This window comes from Jaculus jaculus, chromosome 14 (assembly GCF_020740685.1).
Source record: "Jaculus jaculus isolate mJacJac1 chromosome 14, mJacJac1.mat.Y.cur, whole genome shotgun sequence".
In the NCBI taxonomy this organism is placed as follows: domain Eukaryota; kingdom Metazoa; phylum Chordata; class Mammalia; order Rodentia; family Dipodidae; genus Jaculus; species Jaculus jaculus.
The window spans coordinates 19,652,484-19,669,922 of NC_059115.1; the positions used below are offsets into that span (position 1 = coordinate 19,652,484).

The 17,439-nt window shown below is 47.4% G+C and overlaps 1 protein-coding gene across 1 annotated transcript; it reads right to left on the minus strand.

Moving 5' to 3' along the window:
- Window positions 1-441: 441 nt before the first annotated feature.
- Window positions 442-4,305, minus strand: Klk7 (kallikrein related peptidase 7). The gene is made up of 5 exons (XM_012952226.2): window positions 4,199-4,305; window positions 3,704-3,863; window positions 3,286-3,533; window positions 2,893-3,029; window positions 442-614 (listed from the first exon to the last, which is right to left on the minus strand). Exons 1-5 carry the CDS (start codon window positions 4,266-4,268, stop codon window positions 462-464), a joined length of 768 nt encoding a protein of 255 aa, XP_012807680.2. The 5' UTR covers window positions 4,269-4,305; the 3' UTR covers window positions 442-461.
- Between the last annotated feature and the right edge of the window lie 13,134 nt (window positions 4,306-17,439).

The following is a 17,439-nucleotide window of genomic DNA, read 5'->3' on the forward strand; positions in this document are numbered from 1 at the left end:
TCGAGGTAGGGTTTCATACTAACCCAGGCTGACCTGGAACTCACTTTGTAGTCTCAGGATGGCCTAGAACTCAGGGCGATCCTCCTACCTCTGCCTCCTGAGCGCTGGGATTAAAGGCGTGCGCCACCACGACCGGCCATTTTTATTTTATTTTTTCCCCTCTAGAATTAGAGTCCAGGTCAAAGGCAGTGAATGGGTATCTTCATTCATGTTACCAAACACTTTCCATGACTGTAGGAATTCACAGCTTGAGGGTGCCAATGCCATTCCATTTTCCACAGCACCACGAATTTTTTGTATTACTAATGTATTTATTTATTCGTTATTTCTTTGATATGGTTTGGAGCTTTGGTATTTTGGCTGCTTTATAAACACGAGGCCTAAGTCTTTATAGTCCCCTGATTTCCTTAGCTCTCAGTATTGGGCGGGATGCACACAGCTTGACTCTCGGTAGCATGTTATTAATTCATCTTCATGGTATGGTTTACCCAGTTGATATACTTGCACACTTGGGTGTAGACTCCTGGGTCATTGGGCTGGCCACAAGGGTAAGTGCCCCAGGACACTAGACCTTGTAGGGTATCATTGCACACCAACGGTCCGCCGGAGTCACCCTGTGAGGAAGACAGGAAGAGGTTTGTTTTGGCTTCAGATCAAAGTTTCCTAGCCCCAGTGGCTTTCATGGATTTCCGGTTTCCGTCTTTGCCCTGAGAGATTACGGACTTCCACTTTGGCCAATGAGAAGAGACTCATTGTCTCTGGGACCCAATGGGAGAGTGGGAATCAGTCCAATGTTGGCACGCCTTGCCAAGTGGAACCAATCACAAGGAAGGGGTGGAGTTTCTGGGGATTCACGCGCCGTTTACTTCCCGACAAAGTCTTGGGTGAGGGCTCTACTTTAATTTAAGCCCTTGAGAAAGAATCGATTGTATGCCTCTTTGTATGCCAAGGAGGACCAAGGCAGGATTGGAAACCGGGGCCAGAAGCTTCTACACTGTTTAAGTCCAGGGCTCTTACCAAAATGAAAATGTCAGGCTTCATGTCCAAACAATACCAAGGGTTTCAAAGACAGCAACAGGAGGACACTAAATGCATCAGGGGAGCTTTCCTAGCACGGGAATGGGTCACTGAGGGGCCAGTGCATTGACCAGGGGAGAGGGCAATGTCCAGGTTCTCAGGGACAGTCCGGTCTCCCCCACCACTCCTTCCTCAGTACACACTTCCCAGCACCTGCTGTGGAGCTGGGAGGATAAAAGACACAGGGTCTGAGCGGGGCAGGGATGAGGAGACGGAGAGAGGCCAGTCCAGAGCAGAGACACAGCAAACAGGAAAAAGAAGGAAATGAAATTAGACGATTAAGCATTGCCTAAAGACGGAGCAGAGGGGCCACCTGTAAAGAATTGCCAGGAAGTTGGGTGTGAAGGCGCACGCCTTTAATCCCAGCACTCAGGAGGCTGAGAGAGGAGGATCGCTGTGGGTTCAAGGCAACCCTGGGACCCCAAAGAGAGGAGTCAGCTTGGGGGAGAGCAAGACCCTACCTCCAAAAACAAAAGTGAATTGCCAGGGCTAGGGAGATAGCTCCGTCATAAGCATTATAAGCATAACAACCTGAGTTCAATCCCTAGAACCCGTGTAAAAAGGCTGGGGATGCTAGCACATGCCTGTAACCCCAGAGCTGTGGAGGTGGAGGCCGGAGGATCCTCGGGGCTCCCTGGCTAGCCAGTCTAGCCTACTTAGTAAACTCCAGGCCAGTGAGAGACACCATCTCAAAAGAGAGTGATGGCATTCCTGAGGACAACACCCAAGGTTGTCCTCTGGCTTCTGCACATATGTGCCACATGAACATGCGTGGGTATACTTACATGCAATGAATAAATAAATAATTGCAGACACAGAGAAGCAAGAGAGAGAGAGTTCTTTTCCTAGGACCTACATCAACGTCAGGTAAGTCAGGCAATAGAATTAAGAAGAAAATCTCAGTGGTCACGATTAAAAAAAAAAAAAAGCTTTAAAAATCAAACACAAGGACTGGAGAGATGTCTCAGTGGTTAAAAGTGCTTGTTTGCAAAACCTAGTGGCTCAGGTTCAATTCCCCAGTACCCACATAAGGCCAGATACGCAAAAGTGGTACAGGCATCTAGAGTTGGTTTGTATTGGCAAGAAGCCCTGATGTGCCCATTCCCCCCCCTCTCTTCTTGCAAATAACAAAAATGAAAACAACAACAACAACAAAAAACAAAAACATCAAACTTGGACTGGAGAGATGGCTTAGCAGTTAAGGCACTTGCCTGCAAAGGCAATGAACCTAAGTTCGATTCCCCAGGACTCACATAAACTAGATGCACAAGGTGGTACATGTGTATGGAGTTCGTTTGCAGTGGCTGGAGGCTCTGGTGTGCCCATTCTCTCTCTAGCTGCCTCTCTCTCTCTCTGCTTCTTTCTCTCCCTCTCAACTGAATAAATAAAAAAAAACTACTAAAAAAGATTTAAAAAAAACCAAACATAAACTAGGCATGGTGGCCCATGCCTATAATCCCAGTACACAAGAGATAAGAGGCAGAAACATCAGAAGTTCCAGGTCATCCTAGATTACATAGCAAGTTTCAGGTCAGCATGGGCTACAGAGGAAGACCCTGTACATAGTCTTACAACATGAGTTACCTTAATCACAGGGTTTTTGCAGTTTGCAGTAGAAGCAACTTCCGTGGATGTCCCTTAGGCTTTCCCACTTAACTATGGGCCTCATACCAGGGCCACATCAGCCCGTGCATAGGCTCTGGCTGCTGCCCAGCAGACAATGAGAGAGCTCAAGTACCTGGGCCCAGGGTCATGGCCTGGGTAGGCACTGGAGGAGGGAGACAGCAGTTACGGCCAGACAGGAGCGGAGCTTACATTGCATGTGTTGGTCTTGGAGTCGGGAATGCCAGCACACAGCATGGTTTTCCCCAGCAGGTCTTTGTAAACCTTCTTGCAGTCCTTGGAGGAAATGAGCTTCACATCAGAGCACATGAGATCCGTGGGAAAGGTCACTGCGGGGGAGGAGGGAGGGAGCCTGTCAGCCTTAGGCTGGAAACTAGATGGCTAAGGGGCTGAACCAGGATCCTGGGCCTGAAGAAGCAGGGTTGGGGCCTGCACTCCTGCGTCTGAGGGAGTAGGGCTGAGGCCTGGACCCCTGGCTCTGAAATCTAGACCCTTGATGCTGAGGGAGGAGGGCTGAGATCTGTACTTCTGGGCCTGAGGGGGGGGGGGCTGGGCCTGGCACCCTACCCCTTGGGGTAGCCTCACCATCTGGGCTTGTCGTGGTTCCCCATCCAGAGACGGTACATGAGGTCCCTGGGGGCTCACAGTGGGAGGGCAGCTTGACTTTCTGCACTTTTGACGACAGCTTGACCGGGTGATCCATTTTCACAAGCATGATGTCATTGACATGGGTCTTCGTGGAGTAGCCGGGGTGGCGGAAGGACTTCGTGGCCTTGACGATCTGAGCGTTCTTATCACCTAACTTATCACTGCCCACCTGCACGTTGTACTTGCTACAAGAAGAGAACGGCATTCAGAAACTGATGGGGGTTGGGGCAGAGACCCAGAGAGAGAGAGAGAAAGAGGGACAGAGACAAAGACACATACACACACACAGAAACCCAGACAGGGACAGAAACCAAAAGAGCTCTGAATCCACCCCCCGGCCCCCAGCCGTACCTACCCCATCTTGCAGTGGGCGGCTGTGAGTACCCAGCGCTCACTGACCAGCACACCTCCACAGTGGAGCTGGCTGCCACTGAGCAGGGCCACCTGCCATGGGTGGGAGCCCTTCTCACACGGGTAGCCATCAATGATCCTGTCCCCACTCTTATCACCCTGACCTGGACAGAGACGGAGAGACACACACATGAGTACCCAGCGTCAGGGCAGACTGCGGCGGCAAGCAGGGGTTCACAAATCCGAGATTTCTCAGAGAGAAATGTAGAGTGCGCTGGAGAATAGGGCAGAGGAGGTGAGAGATGGGATGGGCGAGGCTGCGAACTCACCCCCAAGGGCCATCTCACCCCAGGCAGCCAGGCACCAGCAGAGGCACGGAGGAGTCAAGACAGAAGCAAAAGAGAAGAAACTGAGCTAGCCGGCCCTCCTGAGAAGGAGGATGTTGGGGAGAGAGGGGTTTCAGACTTGCGAGCCTCGGGGTCTTAGGGAAAGTCCTCACCTTGTCCAGCAATTGGCTGGGCTAAGGACAGCAGCAGAATTAGCAGTGGTGGGAGGAGCGACCCCACCATGGTGCCTCAGCCGCTCAGAGGTGAGGACAGGCTTGTGGTGGAGCTGGGAAGGGAGAGAGGCCAGGAGGTGAGATACAGCCTCTCTCAGACCCAGGGGTCCAGACTTCAGCCCTCCTCCCTCAGATCCAGCCCTCCTTCCCCCCCCACCCCCCGCCCTGAACATCTCTGCAGCCTTGGCATCTAAGCTCCTTCCCCTTTATTCTGTAAGTCCTCAGCCTCTTCCCCCCTCTCCGCCCCCAGAGCTCCTCTGCCTAGGTTCATGGAGGCCAGGTGGCCAGTACACATTCCCTAGCAAAGGCCCCTCTTACCCGGGAGGGTCTGACCTGGTAAGGCTCCAGCCTGGGTCAGGAGCCCAGTGTCTACAGCCTCTGCAGGGCGGTCCTCTTATAGCATTCTGCCCCCACCCCCGCCTCCAGCACCCTGGGGCACAGGTGGAGCTGACTGCTGGCTGCTTCCTCCTGTGTCTGAGGTTATGGTTATCTGCAATCCCCGGGGCAGCCTGAGCAATGGATACCAAGCTGCTTTCCCTCCACCCTCTTTCTGAAAGCCAGGCTGGGTGGGACCCAACCAGCTGCCCCCACACATTCTGGTCCCACCGTTGCATGGGGCTGCTGACTGACCGCCGAGAGCCAACAGTGGGTTCAACCTCGGTCATTTTCAGACCCTCAGCCTTTCTCAGGAGTGGGCTGGACTTTACACCTTAATTCTCTGTTTTAAAAAATATTTTATTTATTTACTTATTTATTTATGAGAGAGAGAGAGAGAGAGGGAGAGAAAGAGAGAACATGGGTGTGCCAGGGCCACTAACCACTGCAAATGAACTCCAGGCACATGCACCCCCTTGTACAGCTTTGTGGGTACTGAGGAATCTAATCAGGGTCTTTAGGCTTTGCAGGCAAGCTCCCTAACCACTGAACCATCTCTCCAGACCTCATGCCTCAATTCTGGCCTGTCCATGGGAACTCATGTATGCTACACCCATCTGGATCTTTGAGCCTAAACTCATTTCCAGCTCCAAACTTTTTTTCAGAAATAAAACCTTGAAAAGAATAGTTTTCTCAACTCCAAAACTTCACACTAGTTGAAAGCTTACTGAAACCCATTTAATTTGAAGCCTTATGTATATTTTTAATCCTATAATGCCTAGGATTTATCTTATGTTACATTATATTATTATATTATAGTAATTTATTATATATTTTGGGTCTTCCTTCCTTCCTTCCTTCCTTCCTTTCTTTCACTCTTTCTTTCTTCCTTCCTTTCTTTCTTTCTTTCTTTCTTTCTTTCTTTCTTTCTTTCTTTCTTTCTTTCTTTCATTTATTTTTTTGAGGCAAGGTCTCACTCTAGCCCAGGTTGGCCTATAATTCACTCTGGAGCCCAGGCTGGCCTCAAATTTATGATTCTCTTCCTGAGTGCTGTGATTATAGGTGTGGACTACCACACCTAGTTTTATATTATACTAAACATTATCTAATAGGATCTTTTTTATTTCTTTAGTTTATATAATACCTTGGACAATTTTCCCTTTCTCTACTTCTTTTTGAAAAAGATTGCAGGGCTGGGGAGATGGCCCAGTGGGTAAGAGCACTTGCTGCCCAAACATGAGGACCTGAGTTCAATCCTCAGCACTCACATAAAAAAGAGAAAAATAAGAAAAAATCATTTCCAAGCTGGGTGTGGTGGTGCACACCTTTAATCCCAGCACTCAGGAGACAAGGTAAGAGGATTGTCTTGAGCTCAAGGCCACTCTGAGACTACATAGTGAATTTCAGGTCAGGCTGAACTAGAGTGAAACTCTATCTCAAAAAAAAAAAAAAAAAAATCACATCCAGAGCCGGGGTGATGGCTCAGTAGGTAAAGTGCTTACCATACAAGCATAAGAACCTGGATTTAGATTCCAAGCATCCATATAAACTGTCAGGTGTGGTGGCCACACATAGCTGTAATCCTTGCTGAAGGGGCAGAGACAGGAGGGTCCCAGTGGTTTGCTGGTTATATTGTCTATCTCCACTGGTGAGCTCCAGGTTCCATGAGAGAGTCTGTCTCAAAAAGTAAGGTAGAGGGGGCTGGAGAAATGGCTTAGCGGTTAAGGTGCTTGCCTTCAAAGCCAAAGGACCCAGGTTTCGATTCTCCAGGGCCCACATAAGCCAGATGCACAAGGGGGTGCACACATCTGGAGTTTGTTTGCAGTGGCTAGAAGTCCTGGTGTGCCCATTCTCTTTCTGCCTCTTTCCCTCTATCAAATAAATAAATAAAAATAAAATATTTCTTTTAAAGTAAGGTAGAGGGTTAGAGAGATAGCACTTAGGGTGCTTACCTGCAAAGCCAAAGGACCCAGGTTCAATTCTCCAGGGCCCACATAAACCAGATGCATAAGGTGGTGTATATGTCTGAAGTTTGTTAGTAGTGGATGGAGGCCCTAGCACATCCATTTTTTTTTTCTTTCTCTACCTCTCTCTCTCTCTCTCTCAAATAAGTAAATAAAAATTAAAAAATATTTTTAAAAAATTAGAGAGTGAGAAAATAAAGCCTCTGGTCTGTACACACATGTGCATGAATACCTACATACAAATGTGCCCTCGCACACAAATGAGAATACATACACATGCAAAAATATTGCTTCTCTATCGCCCTTCTTTCCTCTTTTTCTTCTTTCCTGCGGGAATTGACCCTGGGTCCTCAAACATGCTAAGCAAGTGGTATGCAATTGAGCCACCATCCCAGCCCCTCACTGTGCATTCTAGGCAAGAGCTCTACTACTGAACCATGCCTCCAGTGTCTCAGTGATGGATTCTAGGCAAGTTCTCTACCCTTGAGCTACAACCCCAGCCTACCCTTTCCTTTATAGTGCTGTATATTACTCCATATTATAGTTTTATTAGTGAGCTTTATACATCTGTTTCAATTGAAAAATGCTTATACGGTTTTGATTATAATAAAGGTATGATAAAACTACTTTGTTCATATATATCTGCTGGTTGTATTCATTCCAAAACTATCTACTGGGCATCTGATATGTGCTGGAAACTATCCTGGCTACTGGGGACAGGCAGGTGAACGAAACAAAGATTCCTGCCCTCCAGGAGCTAACTGCCACAGTGAGGTGCAGCTCTGGTTATTGGAATGCTCACCTGTAATACCAGCACTTGGTAGGCAGAGGCAGGAGGATCACAGGTTTTTTAAAAATATTTTATTTTTTATTTATTTGAAAGAGAAAGAGGGAGGGGAGGGGAGAGAAGGGGAGGAGAGGGGAGGGGAGAATGGGCATGCCAGGGCCTCCAGCCACTGCAAACAAACTTCAGACACATGTGCCAACTTGTGCAGCTGCTGTGGCTGGAGCTGAGGGAGCACACCTGGGAGAGGAGCCAGTGCCACGGCCAGCAACGTAACAGGACTCTGATGAGAACCAATGTCTGATTATGACTTCAACACAAATTCCTAAAAGTGGAATTGATCTCCGTTTCTATATCACACCCCAAAATGTGATTCAATCCTGACTCCTAACCCAATTCTACTTTTGACTCAGTATATTGTCCACTCGAGCATTCATTTTTCTTCCATTTTTCACAACCTTGGTTTTATTTGTATGATTATTCATCCTTATCCTGACCATAAGCCTGAATGAACCAAATACAGAAGCCCCACTCGACTTGCCAGGGATTGATTCAGAAATAAGCATGTGATGTCGTCCTGGCCAGTGAGGACTGAGAGGAAGACACTGAGCATTTCTGAAAAACACTTCCTGATTTCAAATAGGGACACCAGGAGCTGAGTGAGGGGTGTACACTGCAATCTCAGCACTTGGGAGGTGGAGGCAGGAAGCTCAGGAGTTTAAAGGACATCCACAGCTACATAGTTCAAGGTTCAAGGCCGGAATGGAGGGGGGCGGAGAGAATGAACTGAGATTATTCCCTTGTTTTTTTTAATTTTTTTTTTGTTCATTTTTTTATTTATTTAGTTGAGAGCGACAGAGAGAGAGAGAGAGAGAGAGAGAGAGAGAGAGAGAGAGAATGGGCGCGCGAGAGCCACCAGCCACTGCAAACGAACTCCAGACACATGCGCCTCCTTGTGCATCTGGCTAACGTGGGTTCTGGGGAATTGAGCCTTGAACAGGGGTCCATAGGCTTCAGAGGCAAGCGCTTAACCGCTAAGCCATCTCTCCAGCCCTTTTTTTGTTTTTTTGAGGTAGGGTCTGTGATGGCTAAGGTGTTGTCAACTTGATCTGTTTAGTAATCCACAGAAATCCCTCTTGGGTGAGTCTCTGAAGTTGAGGTTGCTTCCAGGAAGGAGTAACTGAAGGAGGAAGTCCTTCCCCCAGTGTGGGCCCTTCCCCTGCACAGGCAGCCCCTCTCTGAGGAGGCCTTTATATAAGGAAGCTCTGGGTGAAAAGAGCCCTTTCCTTCCTTCCACTTGGCTGCCAGAGCAGCTTGCTGCCTTCCAGCATGGATTAAGACCAGAATCAACTGAAGACCCGTGAGGATTGAGAACCAGTGGCTCTTTGGGAAGCCTCCAGGAGTCCACTGCTGGATCAGGACTGCTGAGGCATCTGGCCACGTGCACTGAGCAGCTACCAGGTTCCTTGATTCTTGGGCCTACCATAGCTATTGGACTACCGCAAACTAATCTAGGAAATTCCCTTTTTAATATAATTCATTCTAGCAGTTCTGTTCCTCTAGACACCCTAACTAATACAGGGTCTCACTCTAGCCCAGGCTGACCTGGAATTCACTACGTATTCTCAGGCTGGCTTCAAACTCACAATGATCCTCCTTCCTCAGCCTCCCAAGTGCTGGGTTTAAAGGCATGCACCACCAATTATTCATTTTTTATCCTGCTAGATGGCATCTCTTTTTGGGTACCAATTCTGAAAATGTAGCAGCCCTCCTAGAACCATGAAGGGAAGTAGCAATAGCCACTAGATGGAAGATGGCCAGAGATGACCTTCTGGGTCTTAAATCATGTTGCTGAGTCAATGAATGCTCCAGTAATGGAACCCTTCCTTTCCTGACTGTTGCAAGCCTACCGTCTGGGTTGGAGACATTTGGTCTTTATAGGCATGGGCATTCTTACTTTCACCTCAGTGTTAGTTCCAGGGTCAACTCAGATCTCAACTAGGGTCCTCAAGTATGAATCTAAGTTCAATTCTAACTCAGGACCACATCTTTTTTGTCCCCTTTGAGACAAAGTCTCACTATGTAACCCAGTCTGGCTTTGAATTCATGATCCTCCTGCCTTAGTCTTCCAAGTACTGGAATGACAGCTAGACCCACATGCTAACAAAAGTCAACAAACACAAGGCTTTCTCTAGTCCTAGCTCTCTCCTATCTCCAATTCTCAGTCCTATTTCAGACCCAGTCCTTTAGACATTGAATAAATGTGCACCTGGCCCCAGCTATATGCCAGGTTGGGCAAGGTGCTGAGGGCAGAGATTCACATACTTCAATAGAATGCTGTTTTTCAAAGCACTGGCAGTTTTTTTTAATTTATTTCTCTTTAAAAATACTGTTTATTGGGCTGGAGAGTTGGCTTAGCATTTAAGCACTTGCCTGTGAACCCTAAGGACCCCGGTTTGAGGCTCGATTCTCCAAGACCCATGTTAGCCAGATGCACAAGGGGGCGCACATGTCTGGAGTTCGTTTGCAGTGGCCGGAAGCCCTGGTGTGTCCATTCTCTCTCCCTCTCTCTCTCTTTTTCTCCCTCTCTCTCTATCTCTCTCCTGCTCTCAAATAAATAAATAAATAAATAATTTTTTAAAAAGCTGCTGTTTATTTATTTATGTGTGCATGGTACGAGGGTCTTTTGCCACTGAAAAGGGAACACCAGATGCTTATACCACTTTTTACATCAGGCTTTAAGTTGGGTGTCTGGGAAATTGAACCAAGGGTGGAAAGCTTTAACCACAGAACCATCTCCTCAGCTCTCCAACAGCCTTGTGTAAAAATAACAATGAAAGAAGTAGTACTAGGAAACAGATGGAAAAAGGGGACTCCTGTGCCACAAGGGCCTCAGAGTGTTTTCCAGGTGGAGGCCCAGTGGATTGCCAAGAGCTCAAACCCCAGAGGCCCATTGTGAATAGGGGGAATACATTCTTATCATGTCTCACATTATTCCCTACAACTGGCCTCCTCATTTTCCAAAACCTGGGGTACTAGGTACTTGTCAAGAGCCTGGAGCAGGTTGCCTGTCACTCTGACTTGATCAGCTTAAGCAGTCTTCCATGCACATGGCTCGCTCCCTGGTCTCCCGGGTGCAGGAGGCTGTCTGGGCACACTCCTGCACTCTGGCAAGTGTAAGATGATTAACATGGTGCCCCCTTCCCCTACATTCTCACCAGACAGATTCCACTAGCTGCACCCAGGGGTGGGAGGATGCCTTGCCAATTGCCTCTCACCAGGCTGTGGGGGGAGGGTTTGCAGTCCAGTTCTCATTGCTGGTAGAAATCATCCAACCAAGAGCAGCTTCTGGGAAAAAGAGGTTTATTTTGGCTTACACGCTCAAAGGGAAGCTCCACAATGGCAGGGGAAAACGATGGCATGAGCAGAGGGTGGACATTACCCTCTGGCCAACAGAAGGTGGACCACAGCAACAGGAGGGTGTGCCAAACACTGGCATGGGGAAACTGGCTATAAAGCCCATAAGCCCGCCCCCAACAATACACTCCCTGCAGGAGGCACTAATTCCCAAATATCCATCAGCTGGGGATCTAGCATTCACAACACCTAAGTTTATGAGGGACACCTGAATCAAACCACCACAGGGGGATAAAGGCCTGGCTGACCAATGGTGAGGGCAGGGCAGGTTGGGTCAGGGAGCGTCCCCACCCCATAAAAAAGTAGTAATAAACGAATGGAAAGTGTGATCTGAAGGAAAGGTACAGTCATTCTGAAATCACTTTCAGAGAGTTTGACCCACAGAGGGCCAGAGCTGAGAGTCGGAGGCACAGTAAGCATTCTCAAGGAGAATCTGGGAGGAGGAGGAGAGTGTATCGCGTAGAGGAAACCATTTACAAAGGCCCTGAGATAGGAAGAATTACAGAGATGGGAGGAATTATGGAGAGGGAGGGAATTATGGAGATGGGAGGAATTATGGAGATGGAGGGAATTATGGAGATGGAGGGAATTATGGAGATGGGAGGAATTATGAAGATGGAGGGAATTATGGAGATGGGAGGAATTATGGAGATGGAAGGAATTATGGAGATGGAGGAATTATGGAGATGGGAGGAATTATGGATATGGGAGGAATTATGGAGATGGAGGGAATTATGGAGATGGAGGAATTATGGAGATGGGAGGAATTATGGAGATGGAGGGAATTATGGAGATGGGAGGAATTATGGAGATGGAGGAATTATGGGTGCAACTCAGCATTGGAGCCAGACCACAAGGGCACTTGTATTTCATGATGAATATGATTGTATCCTGCAGGGTGGGCATGGTGGCACATGCCTTTAATCCCAGCACTCGGGAGGCAGAGGTAGGAGGATTGCTGACAGTAAGGACACCCTGAGACTACATAGTGCTGAGCTAGAGTGAGACCCTATCTCAAACAAACAAACAAACAAACAAACAAACAAACAAACAAAAAAGCTACTTGTTTATATCCTGCAGATGGTGAATGGCTTCAAAGTCACTCAGGGGAATAACATGACAAGATTCATAGTTTCAAAATATCAGGGCTGGAGAAATGGCTTAGTGGTAAGGCGCTTGCCTGCAAATCTTAAGGACCCAGGTTTGACTCCCCAGAACCCATGTAAGCCAGACGCACAAGGTGACGCATGTGCACAAGGTCACACATGCACTCACGATGGCACACACCATCTGGGGTTTGATTGCAGTGGCTAGAGGCCCTGGTGTGCCAATTCTCTCTCCCTCTCATATTCTCTCTTTCATAAAAAAAAAAAAAAAAAATTCCAAGTCACTGGGGCTGGGGAGCGGGCTCAGCAGTTAAAGACAGTTGCTTGCAAGGTCTGCCAACCTGGGTTCAATTTCCAAGTACTCATGCAAAGCCAGATGCAAAGTGGTGTATGCATCTGTAATTCCAACACACTGATGACAATATGAGGTGGACCCAGGACTCCAGATCTCCTAGGCCAGCTAGGTGATGTCTGTTTGCAGTCTGGAAGTTCTGTTGTAGTGACACGAGACTGTCTCAAACACGGTGGAGCACAGGCACCACAGAGCTGTCCTGGGCTGTCCACCTGCATGCCATGGCGGGCCCCCACCACAAACACAGAATAAATAAATAATAAAAGTTAGAAATACATTACTTTGGCTGCTCTACAAAGAATGGAACTAGGGGATGTGAGGATATGGAGAGACCATCAAGACACCAATGCTGTTATGTAGGTGACAGATGATGGTGACCCAAGGGCATTGGGAATGTAGATGATGTTCACTAGATAGTTCCAAAATGCACTTAAGACTGGGGTTGGAAAGATGGCTCAGCAGTTGTTAAAGACACTTCCGTGCAAAGCCTGATGGTCCAAGTTTGATTCCCCAGTACCCACAAAGCCAGATACACAAACTGGAGCATGTGTCTGGAGTTTGTTTGCAGTGGCAGGAGGCCCTGGCGCACTCATACTCTTTCTATCTCTCTGCTTGCAAATGAATAATCAAATTAAAAAAAAAATTAAATGCACTTAAAAAAGAAAGTCAGCAGGTTTTGGCGGTGGGGTAGACGGAGACTGTGGTAAGAGACATTAAGGCTTCATTTGCTGTCTGGCTGTATGAATGCTGGAATCATTGCAGAAGACATGGCAAAGTGTGGTTAATCTGGTTTGAATGCGAAATGACCCCTACAGGCTCATGCGTTGGAACACTTGGTCACCAGTAGCGCTGGTGGCGCTATTTTGGAGGATGTAGAACCTATTGAGAGATGGGGCCTGATGGAAAGTAAGTGGGTCACCGACTGGGGGAGTGGGGGGAGGAGGGGAGGAAGAGGCAGTCCTCGAGGCCCAGTCCTATTGCCTGTCTGAGTTCTGCTTCCTGACTTACTCAGATGTAAGCAAGGGCCCACCGCTATATCTTCCTTACCATGATGTACCATAGCCCCTCAGAGTGAACCACAGTATATCCCAGTGACAAGAATACCAATTAAGCCAGTGTGGGAGACACCTTTAATCCCAATACTTGGGAGACATAGGTAGGAGGATCCCTGTGAGTACAAGGCCACCCTGAGACTATATAGTGAATTCCATGTCAGCCTGGGTTAGAGGGAGACCCTACCTTAACTCCCCCCCCCCAACCGCAATTAATACAGTAGTCAATTCCTTCTCGCAGCAGGACAAAGATCTCTGATCTTGGCCTCAATAATAACTGCAGGGCCTGGGGAGATGGCTCAGAGCTTGCTTGCTTGAAAACCTGGGTTCAATTCCCCAGCACCCACATAAAGCCAGATGCTCAAACTGGCACATGCATCTGGAGTTCGTTTGCAGTGGCTGGAGGCCCTGGCATGCCTATTCCTCTCCCCTTCTCTCTCTGTTTGGAAATAAATAACTTAAAATAAAAAAAACCCTGCAGTATCAACAACAATCTTTTAAATGTTTATTATTAACAACATGTTTCATATGATACACCATATGTTGGTACCCTCTTTTCCCTCATCCCTGCCCCCATTTCATTGAGGACGCTCCTCAGTGGGGTTGCAGTTATTCCACATGGGGTTGTGATTTATGTGTTGTGAGAGCAGCAGTCAGTTGTTTTCTGGGGGAGGGAATGCCCCTGGGCATGATGTCTCAACTTCTCCCATAAAATTCCCTAGGGGAGTTTTTTTTGACATGTAAATCCTTTTTATTTATTCATTTTTTAATTAATTAATTTTTATTAACAACTTCCATGATTGTAAACAATATCCCATGGTAATTCCCTCCCTCCCCCCCTAACTTTCCCCTTTGAAACTCCACTCTCCTTCATATGCCCTCCCCCTCTCAATCAGTCTCCCTTTTAGTTTGATGTCATGATCTTTTTCCTCCTATTATGATGGTCTTGTGTAGGTAGTGTCAGGCACTGTGAGGTCATGGATATCCAGGCCATTTTGTGTCTGAAGGAGCACATTGTAAGGAGTCCTACCCTTCCTTTGGCTCTTACATTATTTCCGCCACCTCTTCCACAATAGACCCTGAGTCTTGAAAGGTGTGACAGAGATATTGCAGTGCTGAGCACTCCTGTCACTTCTTCCCAGCACCATGATGCCTTCTGAGTCATCCCAAGGTCACTGCCATCTGAAAAGAGAAGGTTCTCTAACCAAAAGTGAGAGCAGCGTTAACATATAGGTATGAACATTAAGAGAAGTGCTTACTGGGCAGTTTGATAAGCACAGTATATACATTTAGCCAGACAGCAGCAAACGTTACACCCCTAGGTCTCATGACTATCCCTGTTTTAGGTTCTCAGTATCAGGGATGTATTCCCTCCCATGGAGTGGGTCTCCAGTCCAATTAGAGGGAAGTTGATTTCCACCATGACAGATGTGTCATTATTGCACCCGTTGGCTCATTTGGCCTGGCTGGCAAAATATAAGGCTTGCAGTATCCACTATTGAGTATCTTCGCTGGTAATTTCTCTTTCTCCCATTAAACTGCATGCAGAATGGCTTCTTCCAGCTTTCTGTCAGCTGGTCTAGATGGAGGAGGTTATCAGCTCAGTTCCAGCAGGATTTCCCAGTGACCTTGCAGCCCAAATATATGGAGTCTTCAGCAATAGTGTCTTACCATCTATTCCTGGTGGGAAACCAAGGGCCTTGGCAATGGTCTGTAATGTTTTGGGGGCATCAGGGACTTCCCTGGCCAACATGAGTTTTAAGTCTACTTCACTGATAAGCTCTTAGGAGCCTCTGGATCTCTGTTTTGGAAGGTGATGAGCATCCTCAGGGTTTGTCTCTTACACCCCTGCATTGATTATTAGGTTCAGCATGGAAGCAGCACTCTTTCTCACTGGTCTCCCCAATTTCCCTGTGGTTTCAGCTATGGCTTGGCTGAAGTGTAAGGGGTAGTTTATCTCTTCCAGTGTCACTGCCTTTCCGTGCTGCGTGCACCCCTCCCCAACAACAATCTTAACACAAGCCCTGGACTTAACTCCAAACTTCAGCTCAACCAATCCTAATGCTGCCTCATCCTTAGCGAACTCCAAATTAGCCTGAACCCAGAACCTAAACCTTGACCAAATTCCTGACTTTAAACATCAACCAGACTCTAACTAACTGTCACTGACTCTTTAAAAACATTTATTTATTTATCTGAGAGACAGAGAGAGAAAGAGAGAGAGAGAGAGAGAGAGAGAGAGAGAGAGAGAGAGAGAGGGAGGGAGGGAGGGGGAGGGAGGGAAGAGAGAGAATGGGCATGCTAGGGCTGCTAGCCATTGCAAGTGAACTGCAGACACATACTCCACCTTGTGCATCTGGCTTATGTGGGTCCTGGGGAATCAAGCCTGGGTCTTTTGGCTTTGCAAGCAAGTGCCTTAACCACTAAGCCATCTCTGCAGATCCTGTCACTGGCTCTTGAACTACTAGTCACAAGGCAAACTCAACTTTGACCCAAACACTGAGCATCATTATAGCCTCAGTCCCAAATATATCCCAGGCACTACCCAGACACGGCCCAGACTTAGGTCTCCTGCTCAGTCATATTTTAAGCAGACTTGGTTGAAATTCTCCCCACGAGCACTTCAGCACCGACCACAACATTCTAATCCCAACCTCTTAACTCTTTCCCCCACTCCACACTCATTTCTTAAATTCTCTTTTCCAATATTTATTCATTTATGTGTGAGAGGGTGTACATGCGTCCTGCAAACACGACTTTGCATCTGGCTTTAGTACTGGGAATGGAACTTGGACCTTTGCAAGAAAGTACCTTGAACCACAGAGCCATCTTCCCAGGCCCCATTTCTTCAGTTCTACACCAAATTTGGGGAGGGAGGATTAAATGAAGGGAGCTATACTCCTCAGCCACACCCCAGCCCCTCACGGTGGTTTCTAGACAGGAGCTGTACCTCTGAGCCACGCCCCCAGCCCTCACTGTGGATTCTAAGCAAGCTGAACTTTATCCCTAGCCTTACTTTTAAAGTACTTTTAAAAATTATTTTTATTTTTATTTATTTATTTGAGAGAGACAGAAAGGAAGGCAGAGAGACAGAGAGAACGAGTACATCAAAGCCTCTAACCACTGCAAAGAAATTCAGATACATGTGCCACCTTGTGGCTTACATGGGTATGCTTGCACCACCTAGTGGTGACATGCGACCTTGCACTTGCCTCACCTTTGTGCATCTGGCTTATGTGGGATCTGGAGAGAGATGGAACATGTTTCCTTAGGCTTCGCAAGCAAGCACCTTAACCGCTAAGCCATCTCTCCAGTCCTTACTTTTATTTTATTTTGGTTTTTCAAGGTAGGGTCTCTCTTTGGTCCAGGCTGACCTGGAATTAACTATGTAGTCTCAGGGTGGCCTCAAACTTACTTTTATTTATTTTTTTAATATATTTTATTTATTTATTTGGGAGAGAGATGGAGAGAATGAGGGACAATGGGTGTGCCAGGGCCTCTAGCCACAGCAAACCAACTCCAGATGCATGTGCCCCCTTGTGCATCTGGCTTATGTGGATCCTGGAGAATCGAACTGGGATCCTTTGGCTTTGTAGGCAAATGCCTTAACTGCTAAGCCATCTCTCCAGCCCCCTTACTTTTACTTTTGAGATAAGCTTTCTTTAAATTGCCCAGGTTTGTCTTGAATTCACTGGGTTGCCTAGAGAGGGCTTGAGCTTTCAGTTCTCTGCCTCAACCTCCTGAGTAGATGGGATGACAGGCCACTACACAGGTCATCCAGGCACAATTGTAATCCTTAATTTCCCATGAGCTCTAAAGTAATGTCTGCCAACTAACCCTATCCTGGCCTGGGTGCCATGATAACTGGATTCAAGCTAAGTCACTAAATCTGAGATATTTATTTACATAAAGTCCAAAATATATCTCAGAGTGCAAACCCCACAGAGGGACTCTGGCCTTTAAGAGTGTCAGCCTTGGGCTGGAGAGATGACTTAGCAGTTAAGTGCTTGCCTGTGAAGCTTAAGGACCCTGGTTTGAGGCTCGATTCCCCAGGACCCACGTTTGCCAGATGCACAAGGGGCGCATGCATCTGGAGTTCGCTTGCAGTGGCTGGAAGCCCTGATGCACCCA